Raw genomic sequence first — 17,723 nt, 5'->3', positions numbered from 1 at the left:
TGAAGAGTATTTTTTCCGGTATTGAGCCCCTATGACGGATCTCAATATCGGAAAACTTTAACGCTAGAGTGAAAGTAGCCTAAGCCGTCTCATTCACTTCTATGGGACGGCTCCTTCCTATACACTTGAATAGGACAACCCCTTAAATTTAAAGGTCTGCCATATTCTCATATACTTTCTGTATCATTTCCTCTCCGTTCTCCAGATTTCTGCTTGCTGACGCTCAGCAGGGACTTTCACACAGTGCTGGTCTTATTACAGGACACATTCTGTGTGCGTGACATGAACAGGACACAATTATATCCTTTAGGAGTAAATAATGAAGGTCCCTATTGAATGACAGCAAGCAGTGGTCTTAAACTTTGAGGCATTGAATCTAAAATTGTGTGTTGTTTTTTTTATTTTTATTTTACTTTTACATTAAAGACAGGACCCCTTTAAGCCCATGGATACCCTGTATCATGTCTTATCTGCACAGTGTGTGGATTTACCTTATATAATCCTAGAAGTCGGCTGTACCCCTCAGACAGGGCAGTTCCTATCGGTGATCACAGGACACAGAGGGCTTATACATTTGGGTGAATTGTGGGCGCTGTAGCTCCTGACATACACAGCTCGGCTCTGCTTCATGTATAGTCACATTGCTTCACTCCATCTACTTCTGCCGGTAGGGTTAACGGTTCGGCTCAGTTGGCTCGGCGTGGCGTCCGTGCGGTGATATATCTGGTCAGTATACGAGTGCAGTGTGAAGAATTGATCGCTTCATCATCTTCGCAAATCTTAGTGACTGTGTCTCCTCCCGCAGCGCAATGTCCCTTCTGTTCGCCCGACCATCACCTAGAATCTCCACCAAGAAGGATAAGAGATTCATGGCTGACGTCAACGCCTCTCCGCTCAAGCACTTTGTGACCGCCAAGAAGAAGATCAATGGCATCTTCGACCAGCTCGGGGCTTACATCCAGGAAAGCTACAACTTCTTGGAGGGTGAGACGGTGCCTTGTGTACAGTGATGGGTGTCTGTGTCTACCTGCAGGTTGCAAGCTGATTCCTGCAGAATTGCAGCTCTGGATGTGATTGGAGTATAAGAGTGATTGATAACAGAGGACAATATCTGTGAATATTCCCTGTAGCTTCTTCCTGTCTCCGGTTGTGGTTTCTACATGTAACCTATTGGCTGATTATTTAGAGACCTACCAGAATGCAGAGCTGGATCCAGTGGCTTCAGAAGAGCAAGTGCTGGAAGTCAAGGCCTATCTCACCAACGTGAAGGGCATCAGTGAGGTGCTTGCCCGACGTCATATGAAGGTGGCCTTCTTTGGCAGGTAAGTTGAACTGCCCGCTGCCTTCTCCACAGTCATTGCACCAAGTCAGCGGTTCCTGAGAGATCCTATTCTATTTCATCTTTCCTTCTGCTATTCCACCTGGAAATGTATGCACTGGGTGTCACCATTCCCCTTGTGATAAGGGAGTGTCCCAACAGTCCGATTTTTGTCAGCAATGATCATAACCCTGTTACAAGGAAGATGATAACACCCAGTTGTCAATACATAAATTGCAAACAGGAATAACAGAGGAACGTTACAATGCGCAGTTCTAAGAAAAGATGCCCCTGGAGAATACAAGGTGTTTATATGAAAAAAAAAGTCCAATAGCTTTATATTTCATCTGTTTATGAGAAAGCTGGGTGACAATCGGCATGCTGCCACAACGTCCCCAGAAGAGGTGAACTTATTTTTCTTGCTTATGCTATATCTTTCTTCCGCACCAGGACCAGCAATGGTAAGAGCACTGTGATTAATGCCATGCTGTGGGACAAAGTCCTGCCTTCTGGAATCGGCCACACCACCAACTGCTTCCTGCGAGTGGAGGGGTCTGACGGGAATGAGGCCTACCTACTGACCGACGGGTCAGAGGAGAAGAAGAGTGTTAAGGTGACTTGTGAACGCAGTTTTATTATGCCTCCTAAGTCAGATATGCTAGAGCGTGAAAAGTGACATGTTTTGTCTCGCAAAACTTTATAATTTCCACATCTCTGCTTGCTGTCAGAAAAAAATTATAATATATAGATATATCTATCTATCCTTGTTTACATTGCACAAAGCTGAAGACACTATCTGAAGTCTTTGAGCTTCTTAGGCTACTTTCACACTAGTGTTCGAGCTGATCCGTTCTGAAGGGATACGCTCATATTAATGCAGACGGTGGCTCCGTTCAGAACGGATCCGTCTGCATTATAACTTAGAAAATTTTTCTAAGTGTGAAAGTAGCCTGAGCGGATCCGTTCAGACTTTACATTGTAAGTCAATGGGGGACGGATCCGCTTGAAGATTGAGCCATATGCTGTCATCTTCAAGCGGATCCGTCCCCATCGACTTCCATTATAAGTCGGATCCGCTCGCCTCCGCACGGCCAGGCGGACACCCGAACGCTGCTTGCAGCGTTCAGGTGTCCGCTCACTGAGCGGAGCGGAGGCTGAGAGCTGGCAGGCGGATGCATTCTCAGTGGATCCGCCTCCACTGAGAATGCATTAGGGCCAGACGGCTGCGTTCAGGGACGCTTGTGAGCCCCTTCAAACGGAGCTCACGAGCGGACACCTGAACGCAGGGGTGAAAGGAGCCTTAAAGAGGTTTTGCTAAGGTTTACTTATCCCCTATATACAGCATAGGGGATCATTTTCTGATTGGTGAGGGTCTGACTTTTGGGACTCCCACCACTCAAAAAAATGGGGGCCCTCCTGTAAAAATGGAGTGGCCGTTGAGCGTGCATGCTGCCACTATATGCATCTGTTTTGGTTTGTCCGCAACAGCCAAGTGCTGTACTCTGCAGAACCATAGAGAATGAATGGAGCAACAGTGTGCATGATCAACTTCTGCTCTATTCATACAGGGGAATTGCCCCCCCCCCCCCCCCCCCCCCATTCTCTTGATCTGTGGGGTCCTAGCAGTCAAAGCCTTCTCGAGTCAGACGCTGATCCCATCCTGTGGATAGGGACTACGTTTAATATTTGGCACAACCTTCTTAAAGGAGTTTTCCTGTTTGCAGTATTGATGACCTATACTCAGAACAGGTCATCGATATCAGATTGTCGAGGTCCGACCTCTGATCAGCTGTTTGAAGAGAACACAGTGCTTGTATAAGCGCTGCACTGTTTTCACTGTATACCTTCTTGCCGTTGACATCACTGCGGTGAGCAGTGTAATTACAGCTCCTCTGTCCCATTCACCTGAATAGGACAGAGCAGGTGTAGTTACGTTCTGTCCCATTCTCTTGGGACACTGCTCTGCAATGGAAACGGTGAGGAGAATGCAGTGCTTGTACAAGCGATGCATTCTCATCAAACAGCTGATCTGTGGTGGTGCTGGGAGCTGGATCTCCCCGGATCTGATATTGATGACCTATCCTGAAGATAGGTTATCTGTATAAAAAAAACTCTTGGATTCAGTAACTTTTTTTCTTTTAATACTACCGGCAAACTTCTCCTATACAGTGGGCCCCCAAGTTACAATATTAATTGGTTCCTCGATGACCACTGTATGTTGAAACCATTGTAAGTTGAGTAATCAGTTCCAAAGCCCCAAAATGTGATCCAAGATGAGAGAAAATGAAGATGTAAGAAAAATAAGCAGATAACTAATACAGATAAAACAGGTCCTTACATATAACAGTCAGGAATACCTATTTTACCAGAGAAGTGGCCTTGACTGGTTGGATATGAAGCTTTGTATGTTAAGTCTAGTTTCAACTTGTGATGACCCAGAAAAGACCATTCAATGTTGAAAACATTGTATCCCGAGAGCCATTGTATCTTGAGGGATCACTGTATCATTATACAGAAATCTATCATTTCATTCCATGCCCAACTCTTTCAGACTGTGATGCAGCTGGCACATGCCCTTCATCAGGATGAACTTCTGGATTCTGGTTCCTTGGTCAGCGTCATGTGGCCTAATTCCAAGTGCCCCCTGCTGAAGGATGATCTTGTGCTGATGGACAGGTAACAGTCACTGATCACATAACTTGCTCTTGTGTCCTTGCAAATTTCTTAATATTCTCAGTGAGGTACCACCCTGGTGGTTGGCTAAATGTGGAGATGTCTCAGTATTTCAGCCCTACAGTGTACTAAAGTATAGAAGGTGCCATGGGGTGGTGGGGACGGGAAAGCAGAGATTGTGAATTTCTTTGAAGCCTAGATGAATGTCACTAAATGGCTGCATATGTGCTTATTGTCTATAAATGAGCACCTTACTGGACACACGGCTTAGATCTTTTCAGCTCCTGCAGGATATTATAAGCTATAGGTTCATTTATATGTTTTTGAGAACATGATTTTGAAGCTTGTAAAGCTATAAAGCGAAGGTGGAGAGGAACTGGGATGGGCATGGGTGGAGGAGATTTAGGCCAGCGGCTGCTGCCAGTAGAAGATGTTTCTTTTTAAAGACACGTTTGTACCGTACTAAGAATAGTTATTGCAAAAGTAATTGTTCCTGGGCACTTCATGACGATCAGCGATGATGAAATCATAGACCCTTTATCCTGAAGATCATAAATGTGCTGGATGCAGTCACTGCAGGTATAACCATGGACTTGAAAACCCTGTGCTAGAAAGGAGTTCATTGTCCTTCAGTAATCTGTGAATCGGAGGGATTTTCGCTTGCAGTTATTGAATCGAACGTCTATTGTTCTTTTGCAGTGAAGGACATTCTGTCCTGGTTATGTGATGCTGCACCTCTTGTTACAGGTACATAGCAGTCAGGGTGCCGCTACACAGAGCGGTTTATCTTCAAAATTGTGTGGCCAGTAAAATATATACCTAATCTTTTGAAGAAGTTTATTAAAAACTATAAACTTTAATTTTTTTATTTTTTTTTTGGAATATATTTTTCTCATCCGTCTCATTGGGGGACACAGGCATTGACCATGGGAATAGCTGTTGCCGCTAGGAGGCGGATACTAAGCACACAAAGTGTAAGCTCCTCCCTCTTCAGCTATATCCTTCCTTCAGGGACCAAGCTAAATCAGTTTTATCTTAGTGTCTGTAGGAGGCAGGGTCTGCTAGTTTGCTAATTTTGTCTTTTTTTTTTTTCTGCACTCCCAACCAGGAGACGGGAGACCAGGGAGTCACCGAAACCCTCTGCTTGCTCCCGCTCTCCTGAAGAAAATATGGACCAGAGGTTCCCGTAAAAACCTTTGTCTCCCACCAGCAATCGCATCACCACAGACGCCTCAGCGAAAGTCCCCTCTGTTTTCGGTGTAGTGTCCCTTACCAAGGGGCGGCACACTGAAGGTGGTGATCCCTCTCCTTCCCATGTGTGATTTCACCTGTATTATGGGCATCAATGGAGCCCTTTAATGGTACCTGGGGGCGTTCGTCTTCCAGGACTCAGGGGGCTGCTCCTGCTGGTGGCCGCACGCCTTGGCGTCCTCATGCGGCTTGCTTGATCCAGCTGCGTTTTTTTCTTCCCGAGCGTGGCCAAAGATGATGGGCGGGCGCTGAGATGTGGCATAATTTTGGGGGGCGGGGCTTGTGTTTGCCACACCAACAGCAGAGCAGAGGGAGATTAGGCTGCGCCCACTTCCGGGATTTTAAGCACCTGGCGGGACTCTGATGGTGCTTGCTGCTTGGAGGGACACAGGCTCGGTGAGTGTTGTTTGTCCCTTCTTACAGGGCCTAACCTTTCCCTTCTTTCCTCATTGGGGTGTCAATATGTCTGAACCCAGACCCCAGGTCCACAAGCAGGCGGTCCCTTTAGTGCGTCATTTTGCCTGTGCGTCTTGTCACGCAAAATTTCCTTCCCCTCAGTCAGACTCCCTCTGCTTTTCGTGTGCTGCACCGTCATCAAGTGGCTCGGCTCTGGACCCGTTGCTTCCCGCTACCCAAGCTACAGAAGAACCGGAATGGGCGCTTTCCCTGTCTAGGGTGGTGCAGGATGTCTCGAATACCAACAAAGCTATTGTGGCTATATTGGGGAGTTTGTCGGCAAGGCAGTCCTCTGACCGGTCTGACCCTGGGGATTATGGGGCGCGTGCCCTTCGAGGCCGTCCCACAATACGGGCCAGAACATCCTCCCCCAAAAGAGTGTCTGTGTCTCCAGTTTCCTCGGCCTCTCCTCCTCCTACTAGAGAGTCTCACTCCGACGTGTCCTCAGCTAAAGAGGCATGTTCCGAGGAGAGGGGGTCAGATGAGGATGTTGTCTCACCGGAGGGTCAGTCATCCAAACTGTCCTCCATGGTGGGCAATTTAATTACGGCAGTGATTGAGACGTTGCAGGTTGAGGATCCAGCTCCGTCATCTGCCAGCTCGGGTGTTTCCTTTAGGAAGTCCAGTCATTCGCACAAGTGTTTCCCCAACCACCAGGAGTTTGATTCCTCTCTCTCCAAGGAGTGAAATTTCCCTGATAGACATTTCTTGCTGCCAAAACGCTTGAACGTCCTTTATCCTTTTCCGGAGGATTTGACTAAGAAATGGTTAGTTCCACCTATAGTGGACCCGCCAGTTTCCCGCTTGGCTAAACATACTACCTTGCCAATGGCGGAAGTTTTTTTTTTTTTTCTGATATCAAAGATAAGAAGCTGGAAGCGTTTGCAAAATCTGCCTTTGAAGCAGTGGGCACAGCGCTGCAGCCAGTGTTTGCCTCTACATGAGTGAGCAAGGCTATGAGAGAGTGGGCAAGTAATTTACGTCAGGTTCTCGACTCGGTAGTCCCCTCGGGGGAACTTGCAGATGTGTCCCTGCAGCTCTCGCATGCCAGTGCATATATTTGTGAAGCATCTTTGGACGCGGCCAGGTTTATGGCTCGCGCGTCAGCCCTGTTGGTGGCCATTCGGTACCCTATGGCTCTCCTGCTGGGCGGCAGATAATGCTTCAAAGCGGACCCTGACGGCCCTCCCCTTTACCGGCGGCAGACTTTTTGGTAAGCGCCTGGATGAGATCATTTCGGACGCTACAGGTGGTAAGAGCACCCATTTATCTCAGAACGGGGGGCGGTCTAATAAGGCAAAAAAGCGGAAGCCTTTTTTTCATTCCTTTTCAGAGTTTTTCCGGCCCCAAGGGAGCAACCGATAAGTCGGCCGCAGGCCAGGAGCGCAAGCCTTCCTTCAAGCCGCTCCAAGTTCTTTAACCCTAACCCTGCTTTCACACCTGAGCGTTTCTCAAACGCACGTTTTTGTCGCGCGTTTTTATGCGCGTTTTTTGTAATGGTAAACGCGCGTTTGACGCGAGTTTGTGTGATTGACTACAGTGTCCTATGGCCACAAACGCGGGTCAAAACGCCCCAAAGAAGCTCAAGAACTTGATTATGTGTCGGGCGTTTTACAGCGCGATCGTACGCGCTGTAAAACGCCCAGGTGAGAACCATTCCCATAGGGAAGCATTGGTTTTCATGTGTTGAGCGTTTTACAGCGCGTTTGAACGCGCTGTAAAACGCTCAGGTGTGAACTTAGGGTAAGAGCTCCGCTGCATGACGGGCGGCTCCCGGCGAGCTGCGTTCGGGTGGGCGGCCGGCTTAATGTGTTTCAGCTTGTTTGGCTGGCTCACGTCTCAGATGCGTGGGTGAGGTTGATCATTGCAGAGGGCTACAAACTGGATTTCAAATCCTCCCCTCTGTCCCGTTTTTTTTCGGTCGTCTCCTCTGGCCTCTCCCGCAGCTGCAGATTCTTTTTTTCTGGCAATTCGCATGCTGCTGCAGCAAGGTGTGATTCTTCAGGTTCCTGTGCAAGACCGTTTTCAGGGGTTTTACTCCAATCTCTTTGTTTTTCCCAAAAAAGAGGGCACGGTCTGTCCTGTTCTGGACCTCAAGGCGCTCAACCGTTTCTTTTGCGTCCGCAGATTCCGGATGGAGTCACTGAGGTCGGTCATTGCGTCTATGGAACCGGGGGAGTACCTGTCCTTGATAGACATCAAGGACTCTTATCTTCACGTGCCCATATGCGTCAGTCATTAGAGGTTTCTTCGGTTCGCAGTGGGTCCATTTCACTACCAGTTTGTGCATGGCACATCAGTACAGGATCTCCTACACCGATGTGCTATGCAGAGCTTTCAGCGGACCGAGCTACTGATGGCAGGAGCTCTGCATAGTACATCGCTGCTTCTGCCTGTGCCCGCTCCACTCAATCCCAGCATAGCACATGGGATGTGTTATGCCACGCTTTAGCAGAGCGGAGCTGGCACAGGCAGGAGCAGCGATATGTGCCTTTGCCAGTACATCCCTCACTGTGGCCCCACATGTCAGCGGTTTACAAATATATGGATTCCAAAGCGCTAGAAACCCGCACTTCAGGTGCCTATTTTGTAAGTAAAATGGGGTATATTAAAAAAAAAAAAAAAATTTGGGGGGGCATTTAGAATAGATTTTAGTATACTTCTTCAAAAGGTTTGGCACACTTTTTTAACATTCTTTTGAAAACCACACAGAGCCACATCACGATCCCTATCTGAGCCACTTGGCCACTGCTCTGTGTAATGGGACTCTTCTTGGATCTCTTCCTTGGAACAAGCTGTCCAGCGGTGCGAGTTTCACATGACCAAAGCTGACGTTCTTCCATTGGAAGTAGACAACAATCCTTCCCATTCAGTAACTATAAGTCACAGACCTTTACAAGTTGTTGGGAAATATTGCTGCCATTCATTTCTATTGCAGTGTGAGTTTGGTGCAGCACAATGCATTCATATGGGTGCCGCTGGCTGCAGGTCCAGCCAAGGCCACTTATTGTATAGCGAGCCATACAATGGCAGGGCCTTTATGTACTGACCTCAGACTGTGATTCATTGTCTGTCATGTGTTGTGTGCCTCGTTTTATAAATTGCCTCTCATTTACCATATCAATATCTTGTCTATTTCCAGCCCGGGCATTGATGTGACCACTGAGCTGGACAGCTGGATAGATAAGTTTTGCCTCGATGCCGATGTGTTTGTACTGGTGGCGAATTCCGAGTCCACCCTCATGCAGACAGTAAGTGTCCGTCAAGTCCCGGGTGCTGTGATCACCTGGTTATAGCAGCTCCCTCGCAGCGCTGTATATTCACTTGTGTATTATTATTTTTTTTTGTCCTAGGAAAAACAGTTTTTCCACAAGGTCAATGAACGTCTTTCCCGACCAAACATCTTCATCTTGAACAACCGGTGGGATGCATCTGCCTCAGAACCGGAGTATATGGATGAGGTGAGCTCCCGGAACTTTTTATCTGCTTCTTGAAAATGGATGGCAGCTGTCCTAGCATTGTCATCTTCCCAGACTACTGAAGTGTTCATATATTTAGCCATGGTGCGTCTGCTGCTTGCTTATTAAACACAAACAATATTACATGAAAAAGGGTATGTCGGTAAAAACCTGCTAAGTAGTGTTGCACATCTGAGCAGTTTCACTTTACAACCCTCTAGTGAGGAGCAGCCATGACTTACCTTTCATATTTTGTATTTTAGAGGTGACACTGCCAAATTGGAACAATTTAGCTATATTACATTTCAATTCTTCATAACAAGTAGAGTTACTGTGTACATAGATCGCCTATGCTGTACTCGTCATGAGTTACTTGTATCCTGTATTATACTCCAGAGCTGTACTCGCCATTCTGCTGGTGGATTCCCTATGTGCATACATTACTCATCCTGTACTGATCCTGAGTTACATCATGTATTATACTCCAGAGCTGCACTCACTATTCTGCTGGTGGAATCACTGTGTACTTACATAACTTATCCTGTACTGATCCTCAGTTACATCCTCTTATTCTCTGGAACTGCATTTGCCATTCTGCTGATGGAATCACTGTGTACAAATTGCATTACTTATTTTGTACGGATCCTGTATTATACTCCAGAGCAGCACTTGTATTGCAGAGTGTATTCATTTTGCATTCACTGCCCTCCCGGCTTTGTCGTACATGATTATACATGGCGAGTAGCCTCTCCACGTGTTCTGCTTGCTTAGCTGCATTTATGTGACTTAGACAACACTTAGTCAGAGCACAGTTATGTAATGGGAGTGTACTAGGATTCTTAGTCATCTCTGTGTACCGCTGTTGCTCCAGTAATGTTGGCATTGGTATCCTGACCACACCTCGTAGCAGCATGCCTGGGATAGTAACAATAGCCGCATGCTGTGTCTTCTGTGCCGTAAAGGGGCCAGGTCAAAACAGGAACCTTCAGCAATAGGCCGACATTGACCAAACTGCCAAAATGTACTGATCAGTAACTTGTGGCCGACCACTAAAAAGAAGGGGGTCACTGTTCTAGTAAAGCACAGCGGCCAATTAGGAATTTTCCCCGCACAAAAGCACTCGCAACCTGGTGCGGTGTACGTACTTCATTCTAGGAGCCCTTCATTCTATCAATCAATGGGGTTCTCAGTAGTCGGACACCGATGGATTGGTGGTTAGGGCTTCTTCAGAACCTTCTAGTGATAAGTTGTCACTTACTATAATGGGAAAACTGGAATTCTTCTTATCCCATTGGTTGTCCAGGTTAGACAACCCACTTGCTATTACAGGATGTAAAAAACTACAGTGGCTTGTTTCTAGGGATTCCCTGCCTGACAACCACAAATTGTCAGTCATGACTGCTTTTTTCATGGTACTGTCGGCAGAGGAGAGCCTCAGTATGTGGCTTCTTACTTGCATATTATAATATTGCTCCTTCCTCTGCAGGTGCGTCGTCAGCACATGGAGCGATGCACCAGTTTCTTGGTGGACGAGCTCGGAGTCTTGGATCGCACCCAAGCTGGAGATCGTATTTTCTTTGTGTCTGCCAAGGAAGTTCTTAATGCCAGGATACAAAAAGCTCAAGGAATGCCAGAAGGAGGTATTGAAAGTAGTACATTATTATTTATTATTAAAGCACCATTTATTCCATAGCGCTGTACATATGATAAGGTGGTACATGCATAATACAGACAATTGCACTAATCATAAATAAGACAAGTTACAAACTGGTACAGAAGGAGAGAGAGCCCTGCCCGTGAGGGCTTACAATCTACATGGTATGGGAGAAGGACACAGTAGGAGAGGGTGAAGCTGGTCATGGCGGTATAGAGGCAGCAGGGTCCCAGATTGTAGGCTTATCTGAAGAGGTGGGTTTTCAGGTTTCTTTTGAAGGATTCCACTGTAGGTGAGAGTCTCATATGTTGAAGTAGCGAGTTCCAGAGTGTGGGGGATGCACGGGAGAAATCTTTGAGGCGATTGTGGGAAGAGGTGATAAGAGGAGAGGAGAAAAGGGTGGGGATGTATCGGGAAAGTAGCTCAGAGATGTAGGGAGGGGACAGGTTATGGACGGCCTTGTATGTATTTGTTAGTATTTTAAACTGGGCAATGGGGAGCCAGTGAAGGGATTGGCAGAGGAGTACAAGGGGGAAAGGTGGATTAGTCGGGCAGCAGAGTTGGAGGATAGATTGGAGGGGTGCAAGAGTGCTAGATGGAAGGCCACAGAGGAGGATGTTGCAGTGGTCTAGGCGGGAGATGATGAGGGCATGTTCAAGCATTTTCGCAGACTCAAAGTTGAGGAAAGTGCGGATGCGGGAGATGTTTTTGAGTTGGAGGTGGCAGGTGGTGGAAATGGCTTGGATGTGCGGTCGGAAGGCGAGGGCAGAATCCAAGGTCACTCCAAGGCAGCAGACTTGATTGACCGGGGAGTGTGTGCAGCCATTGATTGTGATAGATAGGTCTGTTGGGGGGTTTGAGCAAGATGGGGGAAAGATGATGAATTCTGTTTTATCCATGTTAAGTTTTAGAAAACGAGAGGATGAGGCGGAGGATATAGAAGATAGGCATTGTGGGATTCTGGATAGTAAGGTGGTGATGTCTGGACCAGAGGGGTAGATTTGTGTGTCGTCAGCATAAAAGTGATGCTGAAAGCCATTGGACTGAAAGTGTAGATAGAGAAGAGCAGTGGTCCTAGGACAGAGCCTTGCGGGACACCAACACAGAGGAAATGAGACGAGGAGGTGGTGCGGGAGTGGGAGACGCTAAATGTCCGGTCTGTGAGGTATGATGTGATCCAGGAGAGGGCCAGGTCAGTGATGCCAAGTGATGAGAGAGTTTGTAACAGAAGGGATTGGTTGACGGTGTCAAAGGCAGAGGACAGGTCAAGGAGAAGGAGGACAGAATAATGTTTTTTTGTTTTGGCTGTTAGTAGGTCATTGGTGACTTTAGTGAGGGCAGAATCAGTTGAGTGGTGGGGTCGGAAGCCAGATTGTAGCCGGTCAAAGAGGGAGCAGGAGGATAGATGAGAGAACATGGACATGTTGCTCAAGTAGCTTTGAGGCATATGGAAGAAGTGATATGGTGCGATAACTGGACAAAGAAGATGGGTCAAGTGATGGCTTTTTGAGGATGGGTGTAATGGTAGCATGTTTAAAACCAGAGGGGAAGACACCAGAGGTTAGTGAAAAGTTGAAGAGATGAGTTAGGGCTTGGATAAACACTGGTGAGGTTAGGGATGAGGTGGGATGGGATTGGGTCAAGTGCACGGGTGGTGAGATCATATGTGATCTGGAGAGTGGAGAGTTTTTCTTCTGTAATGGTGGAGAAGCGGGTTTTGGGAGAAGAGGACTGAGCAGTTGTGTAGAGGGTCTGTGGGGACTGTACGCTGAATCTTTCTCTGATGTTGACTATCTTATCAATGATCCTTGTAGTTATAGTCATATGAAGAAAGGTTTTTCCTGTGAAAAATCAGTGCACTCTGTAGTCTAGCTTAGTGGTTTCCAGTCTGCGACTCTCTGGTTGCAGCTGCACGCTGAAGGTTTTACAATAGCTGGAGTTGCAGATTGAAGACCATTGATTGACCTGCAGAGAAATGTCTTGCTAATTAAAAAGAATATATAGAGGTGTTCTTTTTAGCATTGTTCTAAGGTTAAAGGACAGAACTGATGACAGACTTCCTTTACAGTATACGGCAGTTACGGGTGGAGTTGTGCAGACATACCTAGAGTGATGGCCTTTCTGGATGCATGATTGAAAAGTCTTATTTCATCACCCTGCCACTGTGACCTCAAGTGTAGCCTTCCTTTCATGTTCAGTGCCTTGGGCATCTGCACTGAATTCTTCCCGTTCTTCCCCTCTGGTCTGATTGACGGCTGTAGTGTCCATTCAGGAGAGTGCTAGAGCTGACCGTCAGAACAGAGCATTATTATACTTCCATTTCTGCATTGTTCAGAAACACACTGGTATAGAGAGACAAAGTGTCTATCCCTAAACCAAATTTATCATCCAGCCTGAGTCACGTGGATAGATCTGGTGCGGGCTAGATAACAGGGGCAGACTGAGAACTTAAAGAGGCTCTGGGAAAAAAAATTAAAAATAAAAGTGACACCCATGTTGTAGGCAGATCCATCCAGTGAAGTCTCATCTGATGTAGACATTCTCTTTCCTTATCTTTTCCATTCGGAACAGACCGCCATGACAACTCCTTTCAGTCATGTCTGAGTTTGTTGCTTCCTCGCTTTTCAATCATCCTGCCCACCCTCTAAACAGAAACATCCCATTGTGGTGCCATAACGGTGTCAAACTGATATCACTCCTAATACTGTGTCCACTGAGCTAACCAATGTCCCCAAGTACTATACTGCAGAAAAATGGTGCCCCAGTGTTGATAATGCCCCCAATGGTACCGCGAGTAGTAATAAAAATCTTCCCATTATGCCTTCAATAATAATAATGCTCCCAGTATTAAAAACGCCCCTATAGTGCTCCCAGTAATGCCCCTAAGGGTCCATTCACATGTCCGCAAGTGTTTTGTGGTCTGCAAATTGCAGATCCGCAAAACATGGACACTGGCTATGCGCATTCTGCATTTTGCGAGCCGCACATGGCCGGCCCTCTGATAGAAATGCATATTGTTGTCAGTGGCTGCAGACAAGAATAGGACATGCTCTATCTTTTTTGCGGGGCTAATCATGCCTGCCCGGCCCTGTCCATCAAAGTGCAGAGGGTGCAGCAGTTGCAGAGAAAGCAGAGCCTCTAGGTGTAATGGCAACGCCCCCATTGCTCCTAGAGGCTCATTTGCATTTATCAAAACAACTTTTCTCAGCAGTGTGGGCACATATGAACATGGGACCAACATGGATGCCTTCAGCTGCCAAGTGCACATGTAACAGGTCAGCCAGTGTCATAGGTACAAATCTGCTGAGAGATGCCCTTTAATAAAGGCTGTTTTCCTTTGCGTTTGTCAGCTAAATTTATCAAAAGTCGCACATTGTTTGATTAACCTAACATTTATGTCAAGAAATGCTACACCAGTTTTTCTAAACTAGCCCCACTCTTTTTACACTTTGGAAAAAAATATTTTTTTCTTTCTTTCCATCGCCATATTTTGATCCTCAAATTTTTTTTAATTTTTTTTATTTATAATTTTGTCTACGGGGCTGTGTCAGGACTCCTTTTTTGCAGGGGATCTGTAGATCTCTTATTGATACAATTTTGGGGTTTGTATGATTTTTATTTTTATTTTTTTGCTCACTTTTTATGTAATTTTTTGGCGAGGTGGTGACCAAAAAACTACAAATCGACCATGTTAACTTTTTTCCTGTTATGCTTTTCACCATATGGGATAAAGAGTTTTGTTTTAATACTGATGGCATTTTGGGATGCAGTGATATCATATTTTTTTTTTATATATATATTTTTTTTAATAATGGGAAAAGGGGTTAATTTAAATGTGTCCGATTACTTCTCCTATAGACTGCAATGATTTGGAGGCTATGGAACACTCGGACCATTTCTACAAATATCAAGCTGTGCTACAGGCTGGGCTTCATAGGAAGTTTACTACGGCAGGCCTCTGAGCAGTCAGAAGGCACAAAGCTGCCATAGCAAGCGGATAGGTCCTGTGATCTCGTCAACGGGGAGCCGTTTGGTCACTGGAGCACAGTGCTCCATGTAATTGAGCGCTCGGATGCCTTGATGTCACAATTGACTACAGCATCTGAGGGGTTAAAAGTCTTTGATCAGGGTTATTGCCAATCACGGCCCCTGCCACAGAGTTCCTGCTGTGAAAAACAGCATTCAGTTGGCAGCTATAGTGCCCACTCAGCTCCTGAGCGGGCGCCATATTTAAAGACATGTAGAACTGATTCAGAGAGGGATTAACAAAGTTCCAGTGATCATTCTGGCACGATGCTAACATACCTATTGATGCCCACTTTCCTACCCATTTTGAAAAGTGCCAATCTTGGCACAACAACAAAAAAAAAAAAGCGCAAAATTGAACTTTCCATCAAAATTTGTGACTTTTCTCCACTTAGAGAACTGGTGTAGTAGTTTGATACATTTCTCCATTAGTGCATTAGATTGTGAGCTTTGTGGTTCAGGGGCCTTTGTGAATGTTTTGCTAGGTGATGTTTTCTTTCTGTTGTTTATATCCTTGATTTCCTTACTGACTGTAGGTGGCGCTTTAGCTGAAGGTTTTCAAGTGAGGATGTTCGAGTTCCAGAACTTTGAGAGAAGATTTGAGGTACGTCATTAAGGACTCCCTCCCACCACTAAAGAATTGCTTGGCATGGTGGCTCATTACTGGAAATCCACCATTGGTATTGTTTTCTGGCCACATGAGACAAATGTTAAAGGGGTATTCCAGTTTCAGCAAATAAAGTAACTTTATTGTATACTAAGACGTTCTGAAAATTCCTACCGTTCATAGATTTTTAGATCTCTACCTGCCATGATTGAATGGGAACCTTCTTTGTTCACCTCCAGAGGATGAAACTCTGCTCGTTTGCTCTTTACAGCTTTTTAAACAAGGGCACTAGGATGGATTTTCCTCTTCTAGAAATAAATCATAGAGGTTTCTATTCAATGACTGCAAGCAGACGTTAAACTCTAGAGAAATTGCATCTTGTAATAAAACATATAAGCTTTTTTTTTTTTTTTTTTTTTTTTTTTTTTTTCTTTTTCCTGTAACAGGAATACCTACCTCTTTAACAAGTATGTCAAGGAATGGCCTCTTCACTCTCTGCCTTGAAAGTAATACAGAGAGTGGAGGTAGTAGGGGCCTGCACAGGTCTTTGAGGCCTGCACCATATGCCACTGCAGGAACCGATGGGACAAAAAAATTGAACACACTTTTTTCCTATATTTCTGGCAGGAATGCATCTCTCAATCAGCTGTAAAGACCAAATTTGAGCAGCATACAATGAGAGCAAAGCACATAGCAGAGGTTCTGCGTCAGATCATGGAGTCTGTACATGTGGCTGCCCAAGAGCAGAGGTGAGTGTGCGGCTCTTCCCACCCGATTGCAGTAAAAGTCGCCTTAATTCACACGTCATGTAATCCCTGTAAACTCTCCGCAGGGTTTACTGCCTTGAAAAGCGGGAGGAGTTCAGAGATCGATTGGAATTCATAGAGAAACAACTGGAGCTGCTGACGGAGGATTACAGGATGAAAATCAAGCAGATCACCGATGAGGTGGAACGTCAGGTGAGAGAATTCATGAAAGGGACACTACACACTATAGTGATATACTATACAAGAGTATAAATGAGGAGAGCAGCCTATATACCAGTGATAGAAAGGACGCGTTTCTATGGACATATTGTTACTTGCAATAAAACTTCACAAGCATTGAAGACACGTCTGCTGGGATTTTCTTTCTACTACACGTGGTAATCATCCCATCCCGTGCGGCGTGCACCCTAGCGTGTGCCGGCCTAACTTCTTGCTATATACCAGTGATGGCTAACCTCTGACACTCCAGCTGTGGTAAAACTACGACTCATTCATTTCTATGGAGTTCTGAGAACAGCCAAGAAAGGAGGCATCTTGTAAGTTGTAGTTTTACCACAGCTGGAGTGCCAGAGTTTAGCCATCACCGCTATATACTTTCAGGAGCATGCACCCTTCGTTCACTAGTGACATCATGGGTGGCGCAGGGACATGTTGTGGTGCTCCATAATTTAATATGTTTGTTCTTTCAGGTGTCAAACGCCATGGCCGAGGAGATCCGCCGCCTCTCTGTGCTGGTAGACGATTTCCAGATAGATTTTCATCCTTCTTCAGTGGTCCTTAAAGTTTATAAAAACGTGAGGAACTTTCTGATTTGATGAGTTGTTGTCTCAGTGTCTCCTGTCTTGTGTTATAATGTTTCTTCACTAAACCCACACAGGAGCTCCATCGTCACATAGAGGAGGGATTGGGCAGGAACCTGTCTGAACGCTGCTCCAACACCATTTCTGTGTCCCTGCAGGCCACACAGCAGGAGATGATCGGTAAGGTGGACGGCTGTTGGTTTTTGTGTGCAGCTCCTATGCAAACTCTTGTGTCTTAAATTCCTAGGATTCGGCAGTTATGTGTTATTCCACCTGCTCCATTTTATAACCTGCAAACAATAAAATAGGAGGCAGATGAAGCTGAGAAAAACCTGACTGCTAGATCAAACTGCACAACATCTGTTTTTCATCTGTAAGCGTGGAGACATAGTTTTGCCTAGGGGCTGTGTACACAAAACAGTTGGATACTCTTCTGTAATGTTATAGTGTGTCCTCTACTCTCTCCTTGTAGAGGGGCTCTTGCCTCTTCTGCCATCATCCACCCGCTCCCAGATCGACTTGTTGGTTCCCCGGCAGAGCTTCAGCTTGAGCTATGACCTGAGCTGTGACAAGCTGTGCGCTGACTTCCAAGAAGACATTCAGTTTCACTTTTCTCTTGGGTGGACGATGCTCGTGAACAGGTTTCTAGGACCCAAGAACGGTCGGAGAACTTTGATGGCCTATAATGACCAGGTGGGTGGAAGCAAAGTGAT

The 17,723-nt window shown here is 45.9% G+C and overlaps 1 protein-coding gene across 2 annotated transcripts in view; it reads left to right on the top strand.

Annotated features, from left to right (window-relative positions):
* Positions 1-17,723, top strand: part of MFN2 (mitofusin 2) — a 34,702-nt gene that overhangs the window by 6,353 nt on the left and 10,626 nt on the right. Inside the window, exons 2-15 of one of the 2 annotated variants that reach the window (XM_044282031.1) lie at positions 672-726; positions 806-984; positions 1,187-1,322; positions 1,769-1,931; positions 3,870-3,994; positions 8,841-8,949; positions 9,052-9,159; positions 10,643-10,796; positions 15,373-15,440; positions 16,071-16,192; positions 16,276-16,402; positions 16,900-17,004; positions 17,088-17,190; positions 17,483-17,703. In XM_044282031.1, the coding sequence (XP_044137966.1) occupies positions 810-984; positions 1,187-1,322; positions 1,769-1,931; positions 3,870-3,994; positions 8,841-8,949; positions 9,052-9,159; positions 10,643-10,796; positions 15,373-15,440; positions 16,071-16,192; positions 16,276-16,402; positions 16,900-17,004; positions 17,088-17,190; positions 17,483-17,703 (1,716 nt within the window). In that variant the 5' untranslated portion in view covers positions 672-726; positions 806-809. The remainder of the gene's footprint in view (positions 1-671; positions 727-805; positions 985-1,186; positions 1,323-1,768; positions 1,932-3,869; positions 3,995-8,840; positions 8,950-9,051; positions 9,160-10,642; positions 10,797-15,372; positions 15,441-16,070; positions 16,193-16,275; positions 16,403-16,899; positions 17,005-17,087; positions 17,191-17,482; positions 17,704-17,723) is intronic. The other variant, XM_044282032.1, reaches the window with a different exon arrangement.

The sequence above is a fragment of the Bufo gargarizans genome, chromosome 2, assembly GCF_014858855.1.
Source record: "Bufo gargarizans isolate SCDJY-AF-19 chromosome 2, ASM1485885v1, whole genome shotgun sequence".
NCBI classification, from domain to species: domain Eukaryota; kingdom Metazoa; phylum Chordata; class Amphibia; order Anura; family Bufonidae; genus Bufo; species Bufo gargarizans.
Note: the sequence above shows the minus strand (reverse complement) of the source record. Positions and strands in the feature narration are given on the sequence as shown.